At 39.3% G+C, this 23,072-nt stretch overlaps 1 protein-coding gene across 1 annotated transcript in view; it reads left to right on the forward strand.

Moving 5' to 3' along the window:
- LOC114668668 (ERC protein 2) overlaps positions 1-23,072 on the forward strand; it is a 724,143-nt gene that overhangs the window by 19,344 nt on the left and 681,727 nt on the right. The window contains 1 exon segment of the mRNA XM_028824542.2: positions 16,915-17,702. Within this exon segment, the coding sequence (XP_028680375.1) occupies positions 17,070-17,702 (633 nt within the window). The 5' untranslated portion in view covers positions 16,915-17,069.

Consider the following 23,072-nt stretch of genomic DNA (forward strand, 5'->3'; position numbering starts at 1 on the left):
GATAGAGAACAATGAGTGAGACAGGACCTGATTCCGTTATTAGTTTAAGAGCCAGGCACTCAAAAGACAATGGGCAGTCAATTGGGATTCTTTTAATGTTTATAAAAAATATGATATAAAAAACAGACAGGTGGGTTTTTCATTATTAAAGGAATATGGGATGGCTGGAGATGGGTCTAAGTGCAGCCTACAATACCTATGACGTACGTCAGGCCCACAATGTCAGTCACGAAATGCCCATCGCATTCCCTGTTACACCATGGTTAGGTTTAGGGTTGTGGGAGGTTTAGGTATGTGCTTGGTTTACAGGTATCTGTCTGCACACTCATACAGAGCCCTTGAAGAGGATATGGTGTATATATTTTTTTTCTTCTTCCTGGGAACCCATTTGGTATTTGGTGCTCATCTGAATGTATGTGGCGCACACGCAGTACTAGCTGGTGTGTCCTTAAAGCACCTGATGCGCAGGCTGTGGTAAGTGGTGGGCACGAGATAGTTGTGAGCACCAAATTGTTTCCCAGGAAGAAAAATTGAAACCAAAAAACCCCATATCCATGTAGCTTGTTTGGTTAACTAATAGCTATGCTTTTTCAATTTTTTTTAAGCTGCCACAAGTATAAGAAATGGTAAAGCATTCAATATTGCTCTGTCCCGTCTAGATAAAGTGCCTGTGGTTTACCATGTTGGTTGCACTTTCCCTTCATTTCAGTAGGTGTCCTCATTCACTGTTTTACTGTTTAAGTAAAAATATTTAATTGCATCAGATTTACCATTGCCGTTGAGAATTCTGAATGCCCGGATTACGTCTGCACTTAGTATTCTCCGTTTAAGATTAAAGCAGTTAATTATTCCTGTTTTACAGAAGTAGGAATTTCCTCTCAGTACAGGGAGGGTCCAAGTCTTTCTGTAAGATGTGGCATTTGAGAGGAAGCAGCCTTTCTGGGTGGACGCTCGCTCTTGTTTTTATTTTTCACACACATGCTTACACTTACTTGCATATTTTGAAGGTCTTAATTTTCAAAATCGCGACTCTAGTTATTTTTTTGCTTTGAATTTTTTTTTTTAAGTGACTGATAATGGCGTGTTTTTAATGAGAGGTACTTAACAACAAACAAAACAAACCAAACAGTTTGAAAGCATGGCTGGCTACATACCGTACATTTCGTTATTCATAAACTCATGCATGAAATTCAAACTGGATTTTTGGAAGGTGTTTACATAAAATGAGTATGTGTGTGTACAGTGGTGTGAAAAACTATTTGCCCCCTTCCTGATTTCTTATTCTTTTGCATGTTTGTCACACAAAATGTTTCTGATCATCAAACACATTTAACCATTAGTCAAATATAACACAAGTAAACACAAAATGCAGTTTGTAAATGGTGGTTTTTATTATTTAGGGAGAAAAAAAAAATCCAAACCTACATGGCCCTGTGTGAAAAAGTAATTGCCCCCTGAACCTAATAACTGGTTGGGCCACCCTTAGCAGCAATAACTGCAATCAAGCGTTTGCGATAACTTGCAATGAGTCTTTTACAGCGCTCTGGAGGAATTTTGGCCCACTCATCTTTGCAAAATTGTTGTAATTCAGCTTTATTTGAGGGTTTTCTAGCATGAACCGCCTTTTTAAGGTCATGCCATAGCATCTCAATTGGATTCAGGTCAGGACTTTGACTAGGCCACTCCAAAGTCTTCATTTTGTTTTTCTTCAGCCATTCAGAGGTGGATTTGCTGGTGTGTTTTGGGTCATTGTCCTGTTGCAGCACCCAAGATCGCTTCAGCTTGAGTTGACGAACAGATGGCCGGACATTCTCCTTCAGGATTTTTTGGTAGACAGTAGAATTCATGGTTCCATCTATCACAGCAAGCCTTCCAGGTCCTGAAGCAGCAAAACAACCCCAGACCATCACACTACCACCACCATATTTTACTGTTGGTATGATGTTCTTTTTCTGAAATGCTGTGTTCCTTTTACGCCAGATGTAACGGGACATTTGCCTTCCAAAAAGTTCAACTTTTGACTCATCAGTCCACAAGGTATTTTCCCAAAAGTCTTGGCAATCATTGAGATGTTTCTTAGCAAAATTGAGACGAGCCCTAATGTTCTTTTTGCTCAACAGTGGTTTGCGTCTTGGAAATCTGCCATGCAGGCCGTTTTTGCCCAGTCTCTTTCTTATGGTGGAGTCGTGAACACTGACCTTAATTGAGGCAAGTGAGGCCTGCAGTTCTTTAGACGTTGTCCTGGGGTCTTTTGTGACCTCTCGGATGAGTCGTCTCTGCACTCTTGGGGTAATTTTGGTCGGCCGGCCACTCCTGGGAAGGTTCACCACTGTTCCATGTTTTTGCCATTTGTGGATAATGTCTCTCACTGTGGTTCGCTGGAGTCCCAAACCTTTAGAAATGGCTTTATAACCTTTACCAGACTGATAGATCTCAATTACTTCTGTTCTCATTTGTTCCTGAATTTCTTTGGATCTTGGCATGATGTCTAGCTTTTGAGGTGCTTTTGGTCTACTTCTCTGTGTCAGGCAGCTCCTATTTAAGTGATTTCTTGATTGAAACAGGTGTGGCAGTAATCAGGCCTGGGGGTGGCTACGGAAATTGAACTCAGGTGTGATACACCACAGTTAGGTTATTTTTTAACAAGGGGGCAATTACTTTTTCACACAGGGCCATGTAGGTTTGGATTTTTTTTTCTCCCTAAATAATAAAAACCACCATTTACAAACTGCATTTTGTGTTTACTTGTGTTATATTTGACTAATGGTTAAATGTGTTTGATGATCAGAAACATTTTGTGTGACAAACATGCAAAAGAATAAGAAATCAGGAAGGGGGCAAATAGTTTTTCACACCACTGTATGTGTATGGTTGTATGTGTAATTAATATGTGTGTCTCGTGCTATAGATACACATCTTTGTCTGTCTGTTGTGACAGATAGAGGGTGCTGTCGTCCTCTTGAACCCTCTGACTTGACTCCAGACACCAGGTAAAAGTCCAATACAGTAATCCCTCCTCCATCGCGGGGGTTGCGTTTCAGAGCCACCCGCGAAATAAGAAAATCCGCAAAGTAGAAACCATATGTTTATATGGTTATTTTTATATTGTCAGGCTTGGGTCACAGATTTGCGCAGAAACACAGGAGGTTGTAGAGAGACAGGAGCTTTATTCAAACACTGCAAACAAACATTTGTCTCTTTTTCAAAAGTTTAAACTGTGCTCCATGACAAGACAGAGATGACAGTTCCGTCTCACAATTAAAAGAATGCAAACATATCTTCCTCTTCAAAGGAGTGCGCATCAGGAGCAGAGCATGTCAGAGAGATAGAGAAAAGCAAACAAATCAATAGGGCTGTTTGGCTTTTAAGTATGCGAAGCACCTGTTGAAGGCGGCAGCTCACACCCCCTCCGTCAGGAGCAGAGAAAGAGAGAGAGAGAGAGATAGAGAGAGACAGAGTTTGTTTTTCAATCAAAAATCAGTACGTGCCCTTCGAGCTTTTACGTATGCGAAGCACCGTGCAGCATGTGCTTCAGGAAGCAGCTGCACAGAAGGTAGCAACGTGAAGATAATCTTTCAGCATTTTTAGACCAGCGTCCGTATCGTCTAGGTGTGCGAACAGCCCCCCTGCTCACACCCCCTACGTCAGGATCAGAGAAAGTCAGCGCAAGAGAGAGAGAAAAGTAAGTTGGGTAGCTTCTCAGCCATCTGCCAATAGCGTCCCTTGTATGAAATCAACTGGGCAAACCAACTGAGGAAGCATGTACCAGAAATTAAAAGACCCATTGTCCTCAGAAATCCGCGAACCAGCAAAAAATCTGCGATATATATTTAAATATGCTTACATATAAAATCCGTGCTGGAGTGAAGCCGCAAAAGGCGAAGCGCGATATAGCGAGGGATTACTGTAATTATATTTATTCGGACAATACAGTGCACAAAGCTCCCTCCTCTCCACAATACTCATATAATACACATCTAATCAATCAATACAATCCTCCACACTCCCAGACGCGTTGCCACCCTTCCACCCAGCTCAGCTCGACGTCTGGGATTTCCCATAGTCCTTTTATAGTCCTTGACCCGGAAGTCATATAAAAACTCTTCTTCTTCACCCCAGAAGCACGTCATTCTTCCTGTCGCTATGACGACGTACTTCTGGGTTATAGGGCACATAATAGTCTCTGGGCCTTCCTGCAGCGTCCCCTGGTATCCAGCAGGACTGTGATGAACAACTCCACTGTCCATGATGCCCTGCTGGAACTCGGGGCACCTCTATGTTGCATGAAGGGCTCCACCTGGCGGCCTGGGGGTATTGGCCGGGATAAAAGGCCGGCCATGTCCCACACTGTCTATAAAATCCAACGTCTGTATGTCTATCCTCTTTTCACGAGAGAACTATTTAACTGATTTATATCGTTTTTTTTTTTCTCTATAATTTGCTTGAACATTCTGGTTTATTGTTGCAACTTGTCTCATCGCGCTAAGAATCACAGTTTGCTTGCAGGAGTGATATATTTTGCGCTAATCCGAGACAGAGGCTGCGGGTCGAGGGGAGAAGGAAGCGTGACATCAGGAGTGGGGAGTCAGTCTAGCTCTGTGTTGTGGAGTGTAACTTAGCGCTAACTCCGCTTAGCTAGCGATAACTTTTTGTCTAATACTTTAAGTGGAGAGCATGAAGCCCTTCAGGGCTGTTGTAAACTATAACTTACAGATATTCTTTTTTGTGTGTGGGTTGCAGGTTGCATGTTTGTCTCCTTTTCCCAATTGTAATGGCAAAACATCTTCTTTTATGTGTAGCAAGAGCATCCCGTTAGTGCTTAAACTTGATATAAAAGAAATCTTTGAAAAGATCTGTTTTTGGTTTTAGCTTTGACTGAAATTACAGTACAGCTTTCAGCAATTTTTCATTTTTGGCACCGAACACTTCAGATTCTTTTGGGATTACATCCAGTTGAATTCAATTCAATTTCTTCTTATAAATCACACTTTCATCTGTAAGCTGAGCAAAGTTTAGACTATTTCAAATGCAGTTTCTTTAAATCACAAAACTAGATGAAAGTGAACCACAAAAAGAAATACAATGTTTGACTCAAATGTGATGACGTATGTACATAGATATTTGCATAGTGTGACAAGACACCTCTGTGTGCAACCCTAATGAAGTCTTCATTCTTATCAAAAAAAGTGAATTTGTAATATGAAAGCTGTGTAGCTCACAGAGCCTGAATAAGCAGACTACTCCCCTCTGTCTAGATCTGCCCCTTATCCACTATAATCCAGTCTGATGATCATTTATCCTTCAGTAGCAAATCAAAATCTCCACTAGGTGGGCTCTTTTTCAATAGCATAAGCACACTCCCCCTCCAATGAGCATAGCCTACTAACAGCATCGCTGAATAATAAAACAAGTCTCTCTAAAAAAGCACAATGTTGCTAATAAATATCTTCACTCCTGTTGGAGCTAAGATAGCATAAGGAGATGTCAGATTTAAAGTGTACGATATCAAATGGCTTTTTCTTAATCAATCGATCCTATCCATCTTGACGTCTGTGGTGTACTACAACTTTTATATATGCCTTATGATTATCTGAGAAGGATGCCACAAAAATCACACATTTAGCCGATGAGAATTTGCACATCCATTTTATGGTATGAGCTGGGTGTAAAAGATGGTCAACGGTTAAAAAATAGTTTTTGTATTTCCTGCACTATCCATTATAACAGTGGAGAGTTGGACTAAAACATTGTGTATGCGACTCTCGGCCTTCAGTTTTTCATAGTGCATTGTTAGTTTAGCTTTGTGTTTTCCCTTGTTATACTTCTGCTGTCTGGAAACTCAAAGAGTGTTGGAAGTCTGTTTTTTCTTCCCTGACAGTATTACAGAGGTTGATTTTATTTAAAAAAGGGTTGTTACTGTCCTCCACTGCTGTTTTATAAGAAAATTTTAGATTATATTTTTTTCATTGCTAGCTGTATTATAATAGTATTTATATAATATTAGAAAAGAAAGTGGCAGCTGCAGTATCAAAAAATGCTTCTTGAAAACAGTCCTGTTTAGTCTTAACAAGCACCATTACATTAAGGAAGATACACCAATGATTGAATATTCCAATATCTAGCATCTGAGTCACATCAACGCTAGCCCCTTCGAGATAAGCGGGCAAAATGTGAGATGCCCCTTTCTGTGTTGAGTGACTAATCTGGTAAAGTCAAAAGCATCTAAAAGATCTGTAATTCGGTAGCTTTGGGAATACAATGATTATCTGCATTAAAGCTGAAGCCATGAAATATTGGAAAATGATCATAAATTATTATTACATAAAATAAATCAGGGAAATTTATCAGTGTATGAGGCATTATATTTTGGCAGATTAATATTTAGTAAAAGAGACCGTGGTAATTCTTTAATAGCAACGGTAAGATACTTAAGACACAACTGCAAAAGGTGGATTCTTTTCAATTTGTACTACCTGAGAAGATACTCCCTAAGCAACCACTTGATGAACTGACTGAGTAAAAAACATTGCGGACATATGTCAAACAAAATTAAGTTCTATTTTCCTGTCAATTATAAGAACATTTACATGAAATGTCTTAATAGTTAATATGGCATTACTTAATATTATAGCATTAAGTGTTTCAGAAAAAGGTGGCTACACATAAAATGTGGGACAACTAGAGTTACTTTTTAAGTTAACATTAGTACCAAAATTGTCTGCGCTCTTTAGCAAATCAATGTTTTACTTAGAATTATAGGCTTAACTAGGGGGTTCTGCCCCTCTCGCTTCGCTCACCAGCCACTTTGTGTCTCTGCCGCTTGCGTTGTGAAGTGGGGGGCTGAATGCACCCTAAGGAGACGCGGTCGCTCCTCCAAAACCCCCTCTTAAATGGCTCAGTCAGCTGCTGGCTTGCTGCTGCTGCTGCCGTGCTCCGTAGATCTGCATCTTGTGTGGCACTTCGAACATTTAAAAGCCTGTACAGCAGCCGTCCTACTGCTTGTGTTTTATTTTCGGGCCCAGGCGTGGTTATATTTTTTGGAACAAAGTCCCGTTTTGCGAGACACGAGTTGTTGATATTTTTTAGTTTATAATTTAAAAACAGAATAAGAATCTGAAAATCTAACAACAGTTTAATACATTTTGAAAAGAATGATACTAAACATATATATGTAGGTTTTAAAATAAGCCCGATTTAAAGCGTGACAAAAAATGTGACATTAGAAACGGTCACTGTTGCACTTTTAGTCTTAGGATTATATATATATAGAGAGAGAGCGAGAGAGTGCATATTATATATATATATATAATATAGAGTAGATATAATGCACCTCTTTAGGTAAATCCACTTCATGTTTGTTAAATTTTACTGTGAGGTCATGGCTGTCATTATGTTTAAGGCTAGGTAGTCATGAATGCTGTATTACCTTTATACACAGGAGACCCTGGTACTTGGTCAACTTGTGTGCAATCCATCCTATCAATACTGTGGTCTCTCTCAGAAAATGTCCCAATAACCAGTAACGAACCTTTGTTCTTGCTCTTCTCATTATTGGTAGGGGTCCAGAGATGAAGACTTAGTGGCTAGGTCCTTCTCTGTGCTTCACCCATTTGAGAAGTAAAGTCTTCAGGTATGCAGCATCAAAGTTGTGATGTCTCTAGTTTAGTGCTTCTTGAGAACAGACAATGCCTTCCTTGCTATGTTCATAACAAGGGTGCCAGGGGAATGTCTTAGATGCTGAAAAACGACAGCTTCCAGACAATAAAATTGCCAAAAATATTACCATCATGATGGTCAGCAGAGATGGTGGGAGTGCTGAGTGAATCAGATTAATCTGGTTTAAAAAGTAGAGGGGAACTGCAAATAGTTTCCTGATCCTGCTGCTTCTACAGTTGTTTTGCTCCGTGGGTGGAAGTGAAATTGAAACGGATAAGACCTGGTTTAAGACATGGTGTTGCTGGCACTGATTCACTAAGAGTCAAAGAAACTAAGGTGGTAAAAGTATATTGAACTCTCTGTAAGAGTGTTTTCCATTCAGTGGAAGGAACTGCAGAATCTTCTGAGACCTGAAGTTTTTCACAGACACGTTGCGACATGGAGTAACTGTTATTCTGTTGCGCACCACCTGAATTTCCCAAGGGTTTTCTTTTCTAAGTCATGGTTATTAAATAAACAGTGTATTTTTCAATAACTTTAGGTTTTTGTGGTCTCTCCTGTATGCATAGATTTCCTTCCAGGTATATATAACTAAAAACTAACAGGTTGGGGAGGTTAGATTTTTATAGGCTTTGGGACAATTTCAACAATAAGTTTTATGAAAAATGATATTATTTTGAAAGACCAGGGATATGAAAATCCAAGAAATTTGGTCAATATTTTATGTAAGGCAGAAATCGGAAGCGTGTAAACATTTACACGGCAATCATAACTTATTATTGCCAAATTAAAGCAACTTAAAATCTGCAGACGGGGTTAAATTTATTAGTTAGATAAGACCTAATTTATGCAATTCAGAGTACAACGGTTCTTAGTTCATATGTAGGATGCTTACCTCTCATATAGCCAATGCCAAGAAGTAAGCGACCCGTGTAAGGAAGGTCTTTGCTTACATTTACATTTATTTTTGATCATTCCTTTGCTGAGGGATTCGGCGTACTTCAAAATGGTGGGACGCAACTGGAGGCCCTTGAAACACCCTGAAAGCAGCAGTGCTTTGGTCACATTAAATCACTGAAGTATGAAAGTGTAAATTCAAATTACTCTATTAAAAAAAAAAAAAAAAAAGTACTACAATAACACAAAAGGCACAAACACTTCCAGTCGGACAGTTGTGACCGTATCCCAGCTCACACTGTAAGTAACGCCATTACAGTAATGCTTATATTTAAAGCAGCAAGAGCTCATGGACAACTGTCATAAATGGTAATAAAAACTGCTTATTATACTCCCCATATTGTGTTTTGAATTTGACAAAGTTCTGACAGTTCTTAAAGTGAACGTCCATATTATACATGCCATTATCTCATTCTCAATTAAGTATACTTTCTCTCAATTGTAATGGCTCTCCGCTTGACTATAACATTGCTGCTGCTGCTTCTAAAAGGCACAACTGCCAGTGCAGGAGTACTTACTGCACTGATCATTTGTGATTGTGTGCGTCATTACAGCACACAAAATGAGGAAGACCAGTGGTTCCAAAACCTGTTTTACCTGAACCTGTTAGAAGTTTCTTTACGCATAATTTGATGAATCTGTGCAACTTTAATTAATAGAATTGACCTGCAATTTTGCAAGGAGGCAGTTTTGAAATTTTGTTATCTCTGTAAAGCACATTATGATTGGGGGTAAGGGTAGGAGCGGAAGAGTGTTAAGTATTATCCCCTTTTCCCATTTTCCTAAATAGTTGTCACACTCAAATTGACTAAACATTCATTTCTTTAATGCTCTCAGCACCACATGAATTAGTAAACACAGATTTACAAAATCTTAATTTACAAACACATAACTGCCTCTGTAACATTCATAACATTTTGTCAGGTTTTTGACATTTCAGGTATTGTGATAAGGAGACAGGAGCATGGTGTAAGGGGTGTAATGCCTCCAAAATAAAGCAGGCCAGGACCTTCACTATCCTTTCCAGCAGAAGCCTGGCCCAAGTCAGCCTGCCCTCCAACTGTTAAACGTAGGCTTCATCCTATGCGGCTCTAAAATAGCATGGTGGTTTTAAAAGTTCAAAATATGCACTAAAGCTACAAACCTAACAAAAATGCCTTGCAAGGGGAGTGGAACTATAAAAATACTGGCATGTAGAGACGATCCAAACTGTAATTTTCATTAATGAAGAGTTTATTCGCAAAAATAGGGAGATTTAACAAAAATACAAGAGGAAAATCGGCAATAAAGGGATTTGCCTAAAAAGGCAATCCACAAGCAAAATCCAAAAACAGAAGTGAAAAGTCCATAAAGCAGACAATGAAACTCCTAAAAAATATTCAGTGATGCACTGCTGAGATTCTTTCTTGGAATCGGTTTATAGCCAGAGAGAGGTCCTAGCAGCAGTAACTCCACGCAGCCCCACCTCTTGGGGTTCCACCCACAAAGTATAAGAAACATCACAATATTAAAAGAGACAGTAGATAAATGATACATCAAAATACAAGTTGTAAACATATACAGTAATCCCTCACTTATCGCGGGAGATAGGTTCCAAGGCCGACCGCGATAACTGAATTTCCGCGAAGTAGGGACACCATATTTATTTAACTATTTAACGTGTATTTGGACGTTTTTAAACCCTCCCTGTATTGTTTACAACCCACCCTTTACTCTATTAATAACAGGGACAACTGCTAAGCAATATGAAATTGGTAGATAAGTTTACACTTACTGTATAGCGAAGTACACGTAGCTATATATGACGTGATGATGGTGATGAATATGCTGCGCAGTAAAAATGATGACGATGAAGGTGATAATCCCCCGAATGCAGTAGCAAGAGCACGTTAATTCTGAATGAGTGAGATGAGACTTCCTGGTTAATGCAGCACTCCGTCGCTGAGCCAATCAGCAGCACACAGGAACTTAACTGCGTGCTCTGATTGGGTAGCTTCTCAGCCATCCGCCAATAGCATCTCTTGTATGAAATCAACTGGGCAAACCAACTGAGGAAGCAAATACCAGAAGTAAAAAGACCCATTGTCCGCAGAAACCCGCGAAGCAGCGAAAAATCCGCGTTATACATTTAGATATGCTTACATATAAAATCCGCGAAGTCGTGAATCCGCGAAAAGTGAACCGCGAAGTAGCGAGGGATTACTGTAATATAAACCAATTTTCTAAGTTCTCTTTGATATGGTCTTGGCGTCTGGCCTTAACTCTTTGAGGGCTGAATTATTTTTCCAAAAAACTCAAGTTTTCTGTAAAGCACACAAAGCAATGGTTTCACACCTAAATCAACATAAAACGTCTGTTGCTATGTGCTGCGGCTGTTGTTGGCGCATGTTCGGCATCACAGCAGGAGGGGGGGCGGTAGTGGTCTCAGTGTGACACAATATGGTTTGTACCTCTTGTCATCATAAGTGGTGGTCCTCTCAGGCGAACGCTGCTGTAGGGGACTGATCAGACGATGCCGGCACCTCACTTTCGTTTTCGATATCCAACTCCAGATCACTTGCAACAAACTCGGAGTCAGACAGGTAAGAGTCCTATTCAATGAAATTACGTAAAACGTCCATGGAGGATTTTGCTTTGCACATTCGCTTTGGACTCTCGACAGATGTCAGTGCCATTTTAGAGGTGGTTTGCTCTTTGCTACTCATGCACACATAGGGAATCGAGGTTAAATCAGCAAAGCTATGTAACTTTCCTTTTAGCAAAGAGAGTTGAACTAAAACGTAAGGGCGAGTTTTGTCATAGTTTATAGCTGATTACCATCCTCTACTCCTGAATTTTGACAAAAGTCAACATCAGCCCTGAATGAGTTAATAGTGAAAATAACCTGTCTTTAGGTAATGGTGTCCAGACAATAGATTTATAGTACAATCATACTGTTTATGTAGTGGAAAATCCTTTTTTTCCTTTTACTGACAACCTTTGAGAAGTCTTCATAATAAGCGAAAGTGGCAGAACGACTTACTTGCATCAAGATTAAATTAGTCTGATTTATATTGTTAGTTTTTCTTTAAACAAGTTGGTGTGTGCGGCCAAAATGAGGGTAACAGAACACATTTCTGGTGAGAGTGTCTGTTACGGAAAAGAGAAATGTTGTCCTTGGGCAGAATATATGCATTCATTTTTATTCCATGTAATTTAATCTTAAGTGCTACATTGGAAGAGTCAATATTTTATTTTTATACCAAAGATGAAATTATTAGCTGGAATCAACAACAGCACTAAAACAAAGTATTTAATTTATACAAAAGAGGACTGAGCAGTACAAATGATATGTGATTGAGTGGCAGTGACATGCAGAACGTTCTGTGGGCCACATATTAAAAAAAAAAAGGATGAAATGCCCAATCATTTAATTTTCTTACCTTGCCCCTCCACAGTTAATATGCAAAGCGGGTACCTGGCAAGCCAACAGTCACATGGGAACTTGATTTACATTTTTTTTTTTTTAATCCTACTGACAAATCCTCATGTGAAGACCCATACAGCTGTCAAGATGCGTGTGAGTGCTTCTTATTTTGGGTTTTTGCTCTGGGTGTCCCCGGGAACCAACCCAATAATCTTTATTCTTCCCAATAAGCTTCTTTATCTTTATTAAAAACCGTATTTCTGTCCTTTTCTGTGTGCTACATACTGTACGGTCAATCATCATATAAAATGTTCTCTCCCAAAGAAAACATTTCCAGGTTAGAAAAAAGACCAATGGTGGTGTAAAGAAATGAAAGACAAATTAGTGGAATTTCTAGATTTTCTTTTTTTTTTTAGAAATTCTTTACAAAATATCTCAAGTGATTGTAGCAGTTTGGACTTGTTGTTCACAGTGTTTGTTTGCTAGAAACTCAACTAGATCCCAGGTTTGGAGAGTCTGGGCTCAGAATTATGAACATAAATCTGTTAATGTATGATGTTCTTTTTTTCTTTGAACAAAACCTTTCAGTGTGTCCTCTCTAATAACTGAAGACAGACTATCGAACAAAAGATTTCTGAAGTCTGTTATTATGCATGGGGTCTCTCACAATTTCACAACTTGTATGATTTTAAAAATATCTTTTAGTCTATAGGACAGCACAGTGGCGCAGTGGTAGCGCTGCTGCCTTGCAGTTAGGAGACCTGGGTTCGTTTCCCGGGTCCTCCCTGCGTGGAGTTTGCATGTTCTCCCCGTGTCTGCATGGGTTTCCTCCCGCAGTCCACAGACATGCAGGTTCGGTGCATTGGTGATCCTAAAGTGTCCCGTGTGTGTATTTGGTGTCTGGGTGTGTGTGCCCTGCCCAGGGATTTGTTTCTGTGTTGGGCTGGGATTGGCTCCAGCAGACCCCCGTGACCCTGTAGTTACGATATAGCGGCTTGGACAATGACTGACTGACTATACCAGGTGTTAATTCTTGAACAAACTGCAATATATAATGCAGACTGTAAAAGTGTTGTTTTATGTAACAAGACTCCAAATAAATTCTTTTAAGCATCAGAATAAGATGTATAAACACAATTAACACAAGTGTGTTTATTTTCAATGCATTTTATTGTTCTTTTTGCATAAGTACTGAATTTTTGATTAACAGACTTACAGTTCTTCCTTGATAGACAGTGGATGATTTCTTGCTATATTTTTAATGTTTTTCAGACCTGAACGTTGGTTCAAGAGGTAAGAAGTTGACATCTGGTGTAAGATAATCACTACTTTAGCTAAATTCACAGGGTATCTTTATATTGCAAATGAGAACAAGCAATGCCGCGTGTCATAGAATATTTTCTTTCAAAAGTCTGACTTAATTGCTCTTCGTTTCATATTTTGTGAATGGAATGAGAACTCGATGACTGCGTTCTGAACACATTCATAGATTTCTGATGATAAAGAGTGAGAATATTGGGCAGAGTTTGAGATGGATGACTTGTAACATTTCCAACTGTGATCTTGAAGAATGAGTGCAAAGATTTTTTGAAATGATTTATTTTTTGCAAAAAATTGTTTTCTCTTGAACGCAGGAAGTTTTTCTGTAACAGGCAGAATGCACTTTTTTGGGTTCTGCATGCAGGTGTTCAAGTGCTGATAAATATCAGCTTGGTAAGCTAGTTTTAGCAGCCTATGCAGTACTTCATGCATTCAAAAACATTACAAAAATGGCTTTATTATTAAACCAGTAACGGCGGACTGCACGATAATGTGCAGTGAATACACTTGACTTGAGCATTCCTAGTTTTCATCCTCTTTCTCTGTACGTTTAGCATTCGTTTGCACAGAGGTTGATGCGCTTGCTGCTTCCTGAGCAGCTCTTCTTTTCTCAGATCACCAATGGGCACTAAGGTTTCCACAAAATTTTATATAGGCCTGGAGATGGTCTCACCATCTTAAGCTCAACATATGAAGGATGAGGATCAAAATAGAATTAACATGAAGTGCAAAGTAATTATTGAAAAATTAAAGAAATGTTCACTACCAAACAAAGTGAACTTGAAATGTATTCAATAACATAAAATGCCAAAAGCAACAAAATAAATTAGATAGATAGATAGATAGATAGATAGATAGATAGATAGATAGATAGATAGATAGATAGATAGACAGATAGATAGATAGATAGATAGATAGATAGATAGATAGATAGATAGATAGATAGATAGATAGATAGATAGATAGATAGATACTTTATTAATCCCCAAGGGGAAATTCACATACTCCGGCAGCAGCATACTGATAAAAACAATATTAATTAAGGAGTGATAAAAACCGTGCAAGTTAAAAAGTGCAAGGTGGAGAGTGTGAGGCAGGTATAACAGACAGTAACTTTGTATAATGTTAACGTTTACCCCACCTCGGTAGAATTGAAGAGTCGTAGTGTGGGGGAGGAACGATCTCCTCAGTCTGTCAGTGGAGCAGGACGGTGACAGCAGTCTGTCGCTGAAGCTGCTCCTCTGTCTGGAGATGACACTGTTTAGTGGATGCAGTGGATTCTCCATGATTGATAGGAGTCTGCTCAGCGCCCGTCGCTCTGCCACGGATGTCAAACTGTCCAGCTCCGTGCCTACAATAGAGCCTGCCTTCCTCACCAGTTTGTCCAGGCGTGAGACGTCCCTCTTCTTTATGCTGCCTCCCCAGCACACCACCACGTAGAAGAGGGCGCTCGCCACAACCGTCTGATAGAACATCTGCAGCATCTTATTGCAGATGTTGAAGGACACCAGCCTTCTAAGGAGGTATAGTCAGCTCTGTCCTCTCTTGCACAGAGCATCAGTATTGGCAGCCCAGTCCAGTTTATCATCCAGCTGCACTCCCAGGTATTTTAGGTCTGCACCCTCTGCACACAGTCACCTCTGATAATCACGGGGTCAGTGAGGGGCCTGGGCCTCCTAAAATCCACCACCAGCTCCTTGGTTTTGCTGGTGTTCAGGCGTAAGTGGTTTGAGTCACACCATTTAACAAAGTCCTTGATGAGGGTCCTATACTCCTCCTCCTGCCCACTCCTGATGCAGCCCACGATAGCAGTGTCGTCAGCGAACTTTTGCACATGGCAGGACTCCGAGTTGTATTGGAAGTCCGATGTATATAAGCTGAACAGGACTGGAGCAAGCACAGTCCCCTGCGTCACTCCTGTGCTGCTGACCTCAATGTCAGACCTGCAGTTCCTGAGATGCACATACTGAGGTCTGTCTGTAAGTTAGTTCATGATCCATGCAACCAGGTATGAATCTACTGCCATCTCTGTCAGCTTGTCCCTAAGGAGCAGAGGTTGGATGGTGTTGAAGGCGCTAGAGAAGTCCAGAAACATAATTCATACTGCACCACTGCCTCTGTCCAAGTGGGAGAGGGATCAGTGTAGCATGTAGATGATGGGATCCTCTGCTCCCACCTTCTCTTGGTATGCGAACTGCAGAGGGTCGAGGGCGTGGCGGACCTGTGGCCTCAGGTGGTGAAGCAGCAGCTGCTCTATGGTCTTCATCAAATGTGACGTCAGGGCGACAAGCCTGAAGTCATTCAGCTCACTAGGATGTGATACCTTTGGGACTGGGGTGATGCAAGATGTTTTCCAAAGCCTCGGGACTCTCCCCTGTTCCAGGCTCAGGTTGAAGATGCGCTGTAGAGGACTCCCCAGCTCCAAACGCACAGGCCTTCAAATGTCATGGTGATACTCCATCTGGACCCACTGCTTTGTTGGCACGAAGTCTCCTCAGCTCTCTGCTTACCTGGGCTGCTGTAATTGTGGGTGGGGGGAAACTCTCTCCTATGCTGGTATCAGCAGAAGGATGGGTGGAGGGTGCAGTACTCTGAGGTGAGAGTGAGAGTGGGTTAGGGTGGTCAAACCTGCTAAAAAAATTGTTCATCAGGTTTGCTTTCTCCCTGTCTATCTCTATGGAGGCACCCCGCTTCGAGCTGCAGCCAGTGATGATCTTCATCCTATCCCACACTTCCTTCATTTAAATTAAAGATAGTACTATATATATATATATATAAAAATTTAAAAAAGAAGAAAACCTAGTGTTGGGGAATAAACCATAACATTTCAATGTGATATTATCTGTCACAGTTCCCCATTTTCTACACCTTTTTGTTTTCTTCGTTTGCTCCTACCTACTTGTGTATTGTGGCTACTAAGCTATTGATCACCAGTTGGAGGACCCTGGAATGAGCAACTATACTGAACTGGATTCCTTACTATGTATGATTTCTGTTGGGCCTGTCATTGTTGCACCCAGTGATATCCTTATATTTTGGATCTCTTGTGCATGTGTGATTAAATACTTCATTACCAGAATCTTGTGGTGCAATGGTTTCTCAATTGTGAGGTTTCGTTCTCAACATAGCTGCTCTCTGTCTTTCATCTATTTTCTTGCTCACATCACCTTCTGCTACTCTTGGTGCTTTACAACAACCAAGACTGTAAGAGGAGTTTATATGCCAAATGGTATATTTAAGTTGCAGTAATATTAATGGTTTCTCTTGTATGCAGTTAGAGAACATTTTGGGGAAATTCCTGAAAAGTTTTGTTCTCCGAATACTTGCAAATATTAGGATATTTTTTTGTACATGTAATCACAGAGGACAGGATGATGACATCAAGAAGGACATAACTCCCTTAGTCCACAATAGCCTTATTTTTCATCATATTTGGGGAAAGTAATTAACCTTATGTTATTGTTTGTGATTTTGGACAGGGAAGCTAGTGACAAAATTTGATATATGACCAATTAATAGAGTAACATATGTCATACCAAGTAATTCTTCTTCTTTTGTTTTTTTTTCTCTCCTAGATATAAAGATAAGTCTTCCATATTTTGCCTCCTGCTCATTAATCAGCAATGATTCTATAACAGATAAAGGACTCTGTTGGTTGGCAAGTAACATTCTTCAAACATTATTTCTTTACCATTTTGCAAACTGCACTGCCAAAGGATTATTTGCCATAATGTATGGGAGCGCACGAACTGTAGGGCACTTGGAAGGAAGTCCTTCTCGATCTCCTCGCCTTCCAAGGTCCCCACGGTTAGGGCACCGCCAGACGAACAGTGGAGTAAGTGGAAGTGCTGGAAAAACTCTCTCAATGGAAAACATTCAGTCATTAAATGCTGCCTATGCTACTTCTGGACCAATGTACCTGAGTGACCATGAAGGAGTGGCATCAACTACCTTCCCGAAGGGCACCATGACACTTGGTAGGGCTACAAGTCGAGCAAATTATGGTGGTCGGATTACTGCAATGGGAAGCAGCCCGAACATTGCCTCTGCTGGCTTGCCTCACTCAGATATTTTGTCATATGCCGATCATGGTAGCCATTATCATTCGGTCCCATCTGCACTCAGACAAGGGAGGGATGGTGGTATTCATGATTTACAGAACCAATTGAAAGATCTGCAACGAGAGAATGACTTACTCCGCAAAGAGCTGGATATTAAGGACAACAAGCTTGGCTCATCCATGAATAGCATTAAGACCTTCTGGAGCCCAGAGTTGAAGAAGGAGAGAGTTTTGAGAAAGGAGGAGGCAGCACGAATGTCAGTGTTGAAAGAACAAATGAGAGTGACTCAAGAAGAGAATCAGGTAAAAAAGAAAAACAAAATTCTTGGAGATTACGTATATTATTAGTTATATGCTTGCATCTTAATGTATTTATTTTGCTGAATTTAATTTGAAATTATTTTCTTTGAAATATATATATATATTTTTTTAAATCCTCACAAAAAATTCTAGTGGGGCTTTGTGTCTGCAGACTGTAAGAAGAATGGAGCCGTCCTGAGAAGTCAACCATAAAGAAGTCACGCAGAGGGTGTTTATGTGTGTTTGAGTGAACCAAAGAGACAGGGACAGCAAGCACACATATGATGAAGCAGTTAAAGAGCACTACTCTCAATTCTTATGAGTGTCCTAGCTTGGAGTGCCTCACAGAGGTAGGGAAAGGGAGTACAGATGATGTTGCCTCTCACCCCAGATGAGCGGTGTGAGGTAGAACCAGCGATGTGAATGTACAGGCCATCAGACAATACTAAAATATATTTCAATAGGCAGGAGACAATACACTTATCCCAAAATACAATTCATATATTGCGATTCAGGCTTCACGATACAATATTCCCATGATATCTAATCTATATAAAAGAAACTTACTGTTAACTGGGGCATACATTAAAGGAATACTCCAACCAAAAATTTTTGTGTATATGTTAATAATCCCATGTGTTTTGTAGTGATGACCAAGAAAAATGTGTACTCAAGATTTCAGCAAAAATGGAGATAAAAATGTTTTGATATAATACAAGCCATTGATGACCAATACTGTACATTGGCAAACAATATGACAAAACATCTATGGAAAAGAAAAAAAATCTCATAATACTTTGTGTCACATAATCCACATGCCAGCTTTCCAGTTGTTTGCTCACAACATGCAAAATGGATAGATAGATAGATAGATAGATAGACAGATACTTTATTAATCCCAAGGGGAAATTCACATACTCCAGCAGCAGCATACTGATAAAAAACTATATTAAATTAAAGAGTGATAAAAATGCAGGTATAACAGACAGTAACTTTGTATAATGTTAACGTTTACCCCCCCCCCCCCCCCCCCCCCGGGTGGAACTGAAGAGTCACATAGTTTTGGGGAGGAACGATCTCCTCAGTCTGTCAGTGGAGCAGGACAGTGACAGCAGTCTGTCGCTGAAGCTGCTCCTCTGTCTGGAGATGATACTGTTCAGTGGATGTAGTGGATTCTCCATGATTGACAGGAGCCTGCTCAGCGCCCATCGCTCTGCCACGGATGTCAAACTTTGCATGCATGTCAAACACATGCATTACATGCTAAAATATTATTATGAATACTTAACAGAAAAATTGGCGCACATCACAAACAAGAAACGCATTCATATAAGACTGTGGTTTTGAATTGAAGACCGGACTCTTGACCAACAAATAAGGGCAGATGCGGGTCTTGAAGGATAGAGCCGTCTAAAGCACTCATTGTTTGAATTTTCTGTGACACATTTTAATCTAAGTGTGAACTCTTCTATATTTTGCTGCACTGGCACAGTCGTCAACTACATTATCATGAATCACGTTGATTATTTAACTACACTGTGATTTAGCGTTTTTTCCTCCTGAATAAAAACTGTAAATGTTTGGGTCCACATCAGCATGATGAGTTATATTCAAAATTTTGGTTTTGAAATTGTAAATGTTTTGACGGTTATGAATCTATACTAATTAATAAAAGGCAAAGCCCTCACTGACTCACTGACTCACTGACTGACTGACTGACTGACTGACTGACTGACTCACTCATCACTAATTGTCCAACTTCCCGTGTAGGTGGAAGGCTAAAATTTGGCAGGCTGATTCCTTACAGCTTACTTACAAAAGTTAGGCAGGTTTCATTTCGAAATTCAACGTGTAATGGTCATAACTGGAACCTCATTTTTGACAATATACTGTAATGGACGGCAGCTTGATGGCCGTGGGAGGCGGAGTTGAGTGTCACGTCATCACGCCTCCAACGTAATCACGTGAAAAGACTGTGCACTCAGTAGGGAGAAATGAAGGAAGAGCCGCAAAAAGCGAAGAACAAAAAATTAATTAAACAATTGAGAAGGGAGTGAGTGAAGCATACAAGCATCTTCATAAGGGAAACAAAGCACGGTGTAAAACGTAAGTTTAAATTAAGTTTATTTAAACGCTCCCGTTGCGGATTGCAATAACATATTCGCGAGATAAAAGAACGCAGTAGGGAGAAATGAAGGAAGAGCCGCAAACAGCGAAGAACAAAAAATTCATTAAACAATTGAGAAGGGAGCGAAACAATAAGAAGCCAGCGAGTGAAGCATACAAGCATGTTCATAAGGGAAACAAAGCACGGTGTAAAACGTAAGTTTAAATTTAGTTTATAGAAACGCTCCCGCTGCGGATTGCAATAACATATTCGCGAGATAAAAGTTTAATGAGAAGACACGAGGTATAAACGAACCACACGCCGTAGCGCAACGTTAGGGGCAACAGTTTCAACCATTCTATGATCTGCTTCTCGCAACTGAAAGACGGCACATAGCGGATGTTAGCCGACTTGCTGACCGCAACGTTAGGGGCTTCAACTCTGGCGCTGACGATAGAAATTCGATTCCCGAGAGGGGATGCGGTGAGTGTGTATGCCTGATGAGCCCAGAATTAGGGAGAAACAGGTGTCACATACTCTTTGCATTATTTGAAAGAAAACTATTAAAACCATTCTATGATCAGCTTCTGGGAACAGAAAGAGGGCACGTGGCGGATGTAAGGCGACTTCCTGACCAACCACAAGCGTAACCTGGCAGGTAACCACCCATACAGTCAGATTGTGATTCAGAAAACGAATGCCATGATTGTAATTACCACGATCTACATACTGTCAAATAAACGAAACACACGCCATAGCGCGACAGCTGTGAAAAGCGAGGTTCAGAAAAAAACAGATCCTTAACAAATTGTTATTGGTATATTTTCGATCCGTTTAAAAAGGTTTTCTTTTCTTAAAAAATTAAAAGCAGTACTTCGCCGCAACGAAGCGCGACAATTTGGCTATATATATCTGCTTCTCACAATTAAAAGAGGGCACGTGGCGGATTTTAGACGACTTCATGACCAAACATAACTGTTACCTGCCAGGTAGGGTTACCACTTTTAATACAAAAAAATAAGGGACGCATACTGCAGCGGGTGCCACATCCCAGTGCCAACACTTTGCAGACTCTACTTAAAAGACCCGCCCTCCTCACTGGACAGTTAAAAAGACCAATCAAACTAACGATGACATCAAGTATTACCCAATCAAAAGTAGGAAAGGAGGCATCTTCATAAAATGCGTGTGGGATGATTTGCATGAGACGCTGCTTTAAAAAAAATGATAAAAAAAATACGGGATAAATCCCGTCCCGTATTGATTCAAAACGGGACGCGCAATTTCATTCTCAAATACGGGACGATTCCGTATTTTAAAGGACGGGTGGCAACCCTACAGTGCCAGGTAACCACCCATACAATCAGATTGTGATTCAGACTAGGAATACAATGAATGTAATTACCCTGATCTACATACAAGGCGAAAGTCTTGCAACATTCAAAGATGATGGTTTGGGATAAGTACACCATAGAACATAAAAGAGCTTATGAAGCCTTGAACTGAAAAAAGCAAGATCTCAGAGATCGTAAAAAAAAAAAATAGGAGATAATGTCGTTTTACTCGCTGTACATTTTAGTCAAACATTACCAGTTATTCCACGAGGGAGACCAGCAGATGAACTCAACACGTGTTTAAAATCCATGCTTCTGCCATGCTCGGTTATATGTCGCGTGTTCTCGGGTAGGTACACCAAAAAATGTATACATTTAAGCATGTAATGGGCAAACAAAAAATGAGATATACCCGAAGGCACTGCAGTAGTACTTAATGTAACTTTACTTCTTAAATGTTAATGTTTTACTGTTTAATAATTTATACGCTTCTTATATGTTGTTCAAATTCTTTTATCAAAATACCAGTGACAGCGCAATGCACGATAACATGGAGTGAATACACCATACGCATCCGCCCACGGCCGCCCTGGTGTGCGCAGATAGGAGTTGATTCTACAATAAAATAAAATAAAGATAAAAAGAGTAATACAATCATCACCCATAAAGCGGATAGTAGACGTGACGTACTATATGTGTACCAGATTTCAAGTCAATAGGTGAAACGGTTTGCGAGCTACAGTTGATTTAAAATCCCGGACAGACAAACGAATAGCCACGGTAGCAAATTACAGAAGAAGATTTTACTGTTTAATAATTTATATTTATATGAAATTTGCTTCTTATATATTACTTCATATTCTCATATGATAATTATGTTAATGTTGTTTATATTGATTTCTATGTTATTGAAACTGCATGTATGTGTGTATATGTATATATGTGTATATGTATATATATATATATATATGTGTATATGTATATATATATATATATATATATATGTGTATATGTATATATATATATATATATATATATATGTGTATATGTATATATATATATATATATATATATATATATATATATATATATATATATATATGTATGTATATGTATATATATATATATATATGTATATATTTGTATATATGTGTATATATATGTATATATGTGTATATGTATATATATGTATATATGTGTATATGTATATATATGTATATATGTGTATATGTATATATATGTATATATGTGTATATATGTGTATGTGTATATGTATATGTGTGTATATGTATATATGTGTATATGTATATATGTGTATATGTATATATGTGATATATATATATATATATGTGTATATGTATATATATATGTATATGTATTCACAGACATATTTTCAATCATTCTCCATTGGAGCAAATCCTAATTGCATCGGATCAGTTCTCATGATTACTCAAACCAAATGCTACTGGGAGCATCAAGTTGTAGTTACTGCAGCACCTTTTTGGACCCCTATCAAAGGGTGCGAAATGTCTATTATAATTTGAAAATATTCAGAGTTTCAACACTTAAACTGAAGCACGCATTTTAATATTTCAAATATTTGAGACAACTATTCTTGTTTATTATGTACTTCTTCTTCTTTACGAAGTAAATCGTTACAATTTTTAAGAACACCCTGAATTAGGGCAACTTATGCAATTGACGTTTTTTTTCTTTTTAATAGTTAACGTTCTTTCCCCAAAGCCATTGCAAAAGACAACCTGTCACTTTGAAACATTAATCACTATCAAATTTAAATTTTAAATAGTTTATGTTATAGAAATGTCATATAGATAAGAAATCTGCCTTGATAAAAACAGCGCAAAACTGATTTTTAGTATTTAAAGTGTATTTTGTATATTTCTTTAAATATAGTAACATTATTCTATGCAG

Source organism: Erpetoichthys calabaricus, chromosome 18, assembly GCF_900747795.2.
Source record: "Erpetoichthys calabaricus chromosome 18, fErpCal1.3, whole genome shotgun sequence".
Lineage (NCBI taxonomy): Eukaryota > Metazoa > Chordata > Cladistia > Polypteriformes > Polypteridae > Erpetoichthys > Erpetoichthys calabaricus.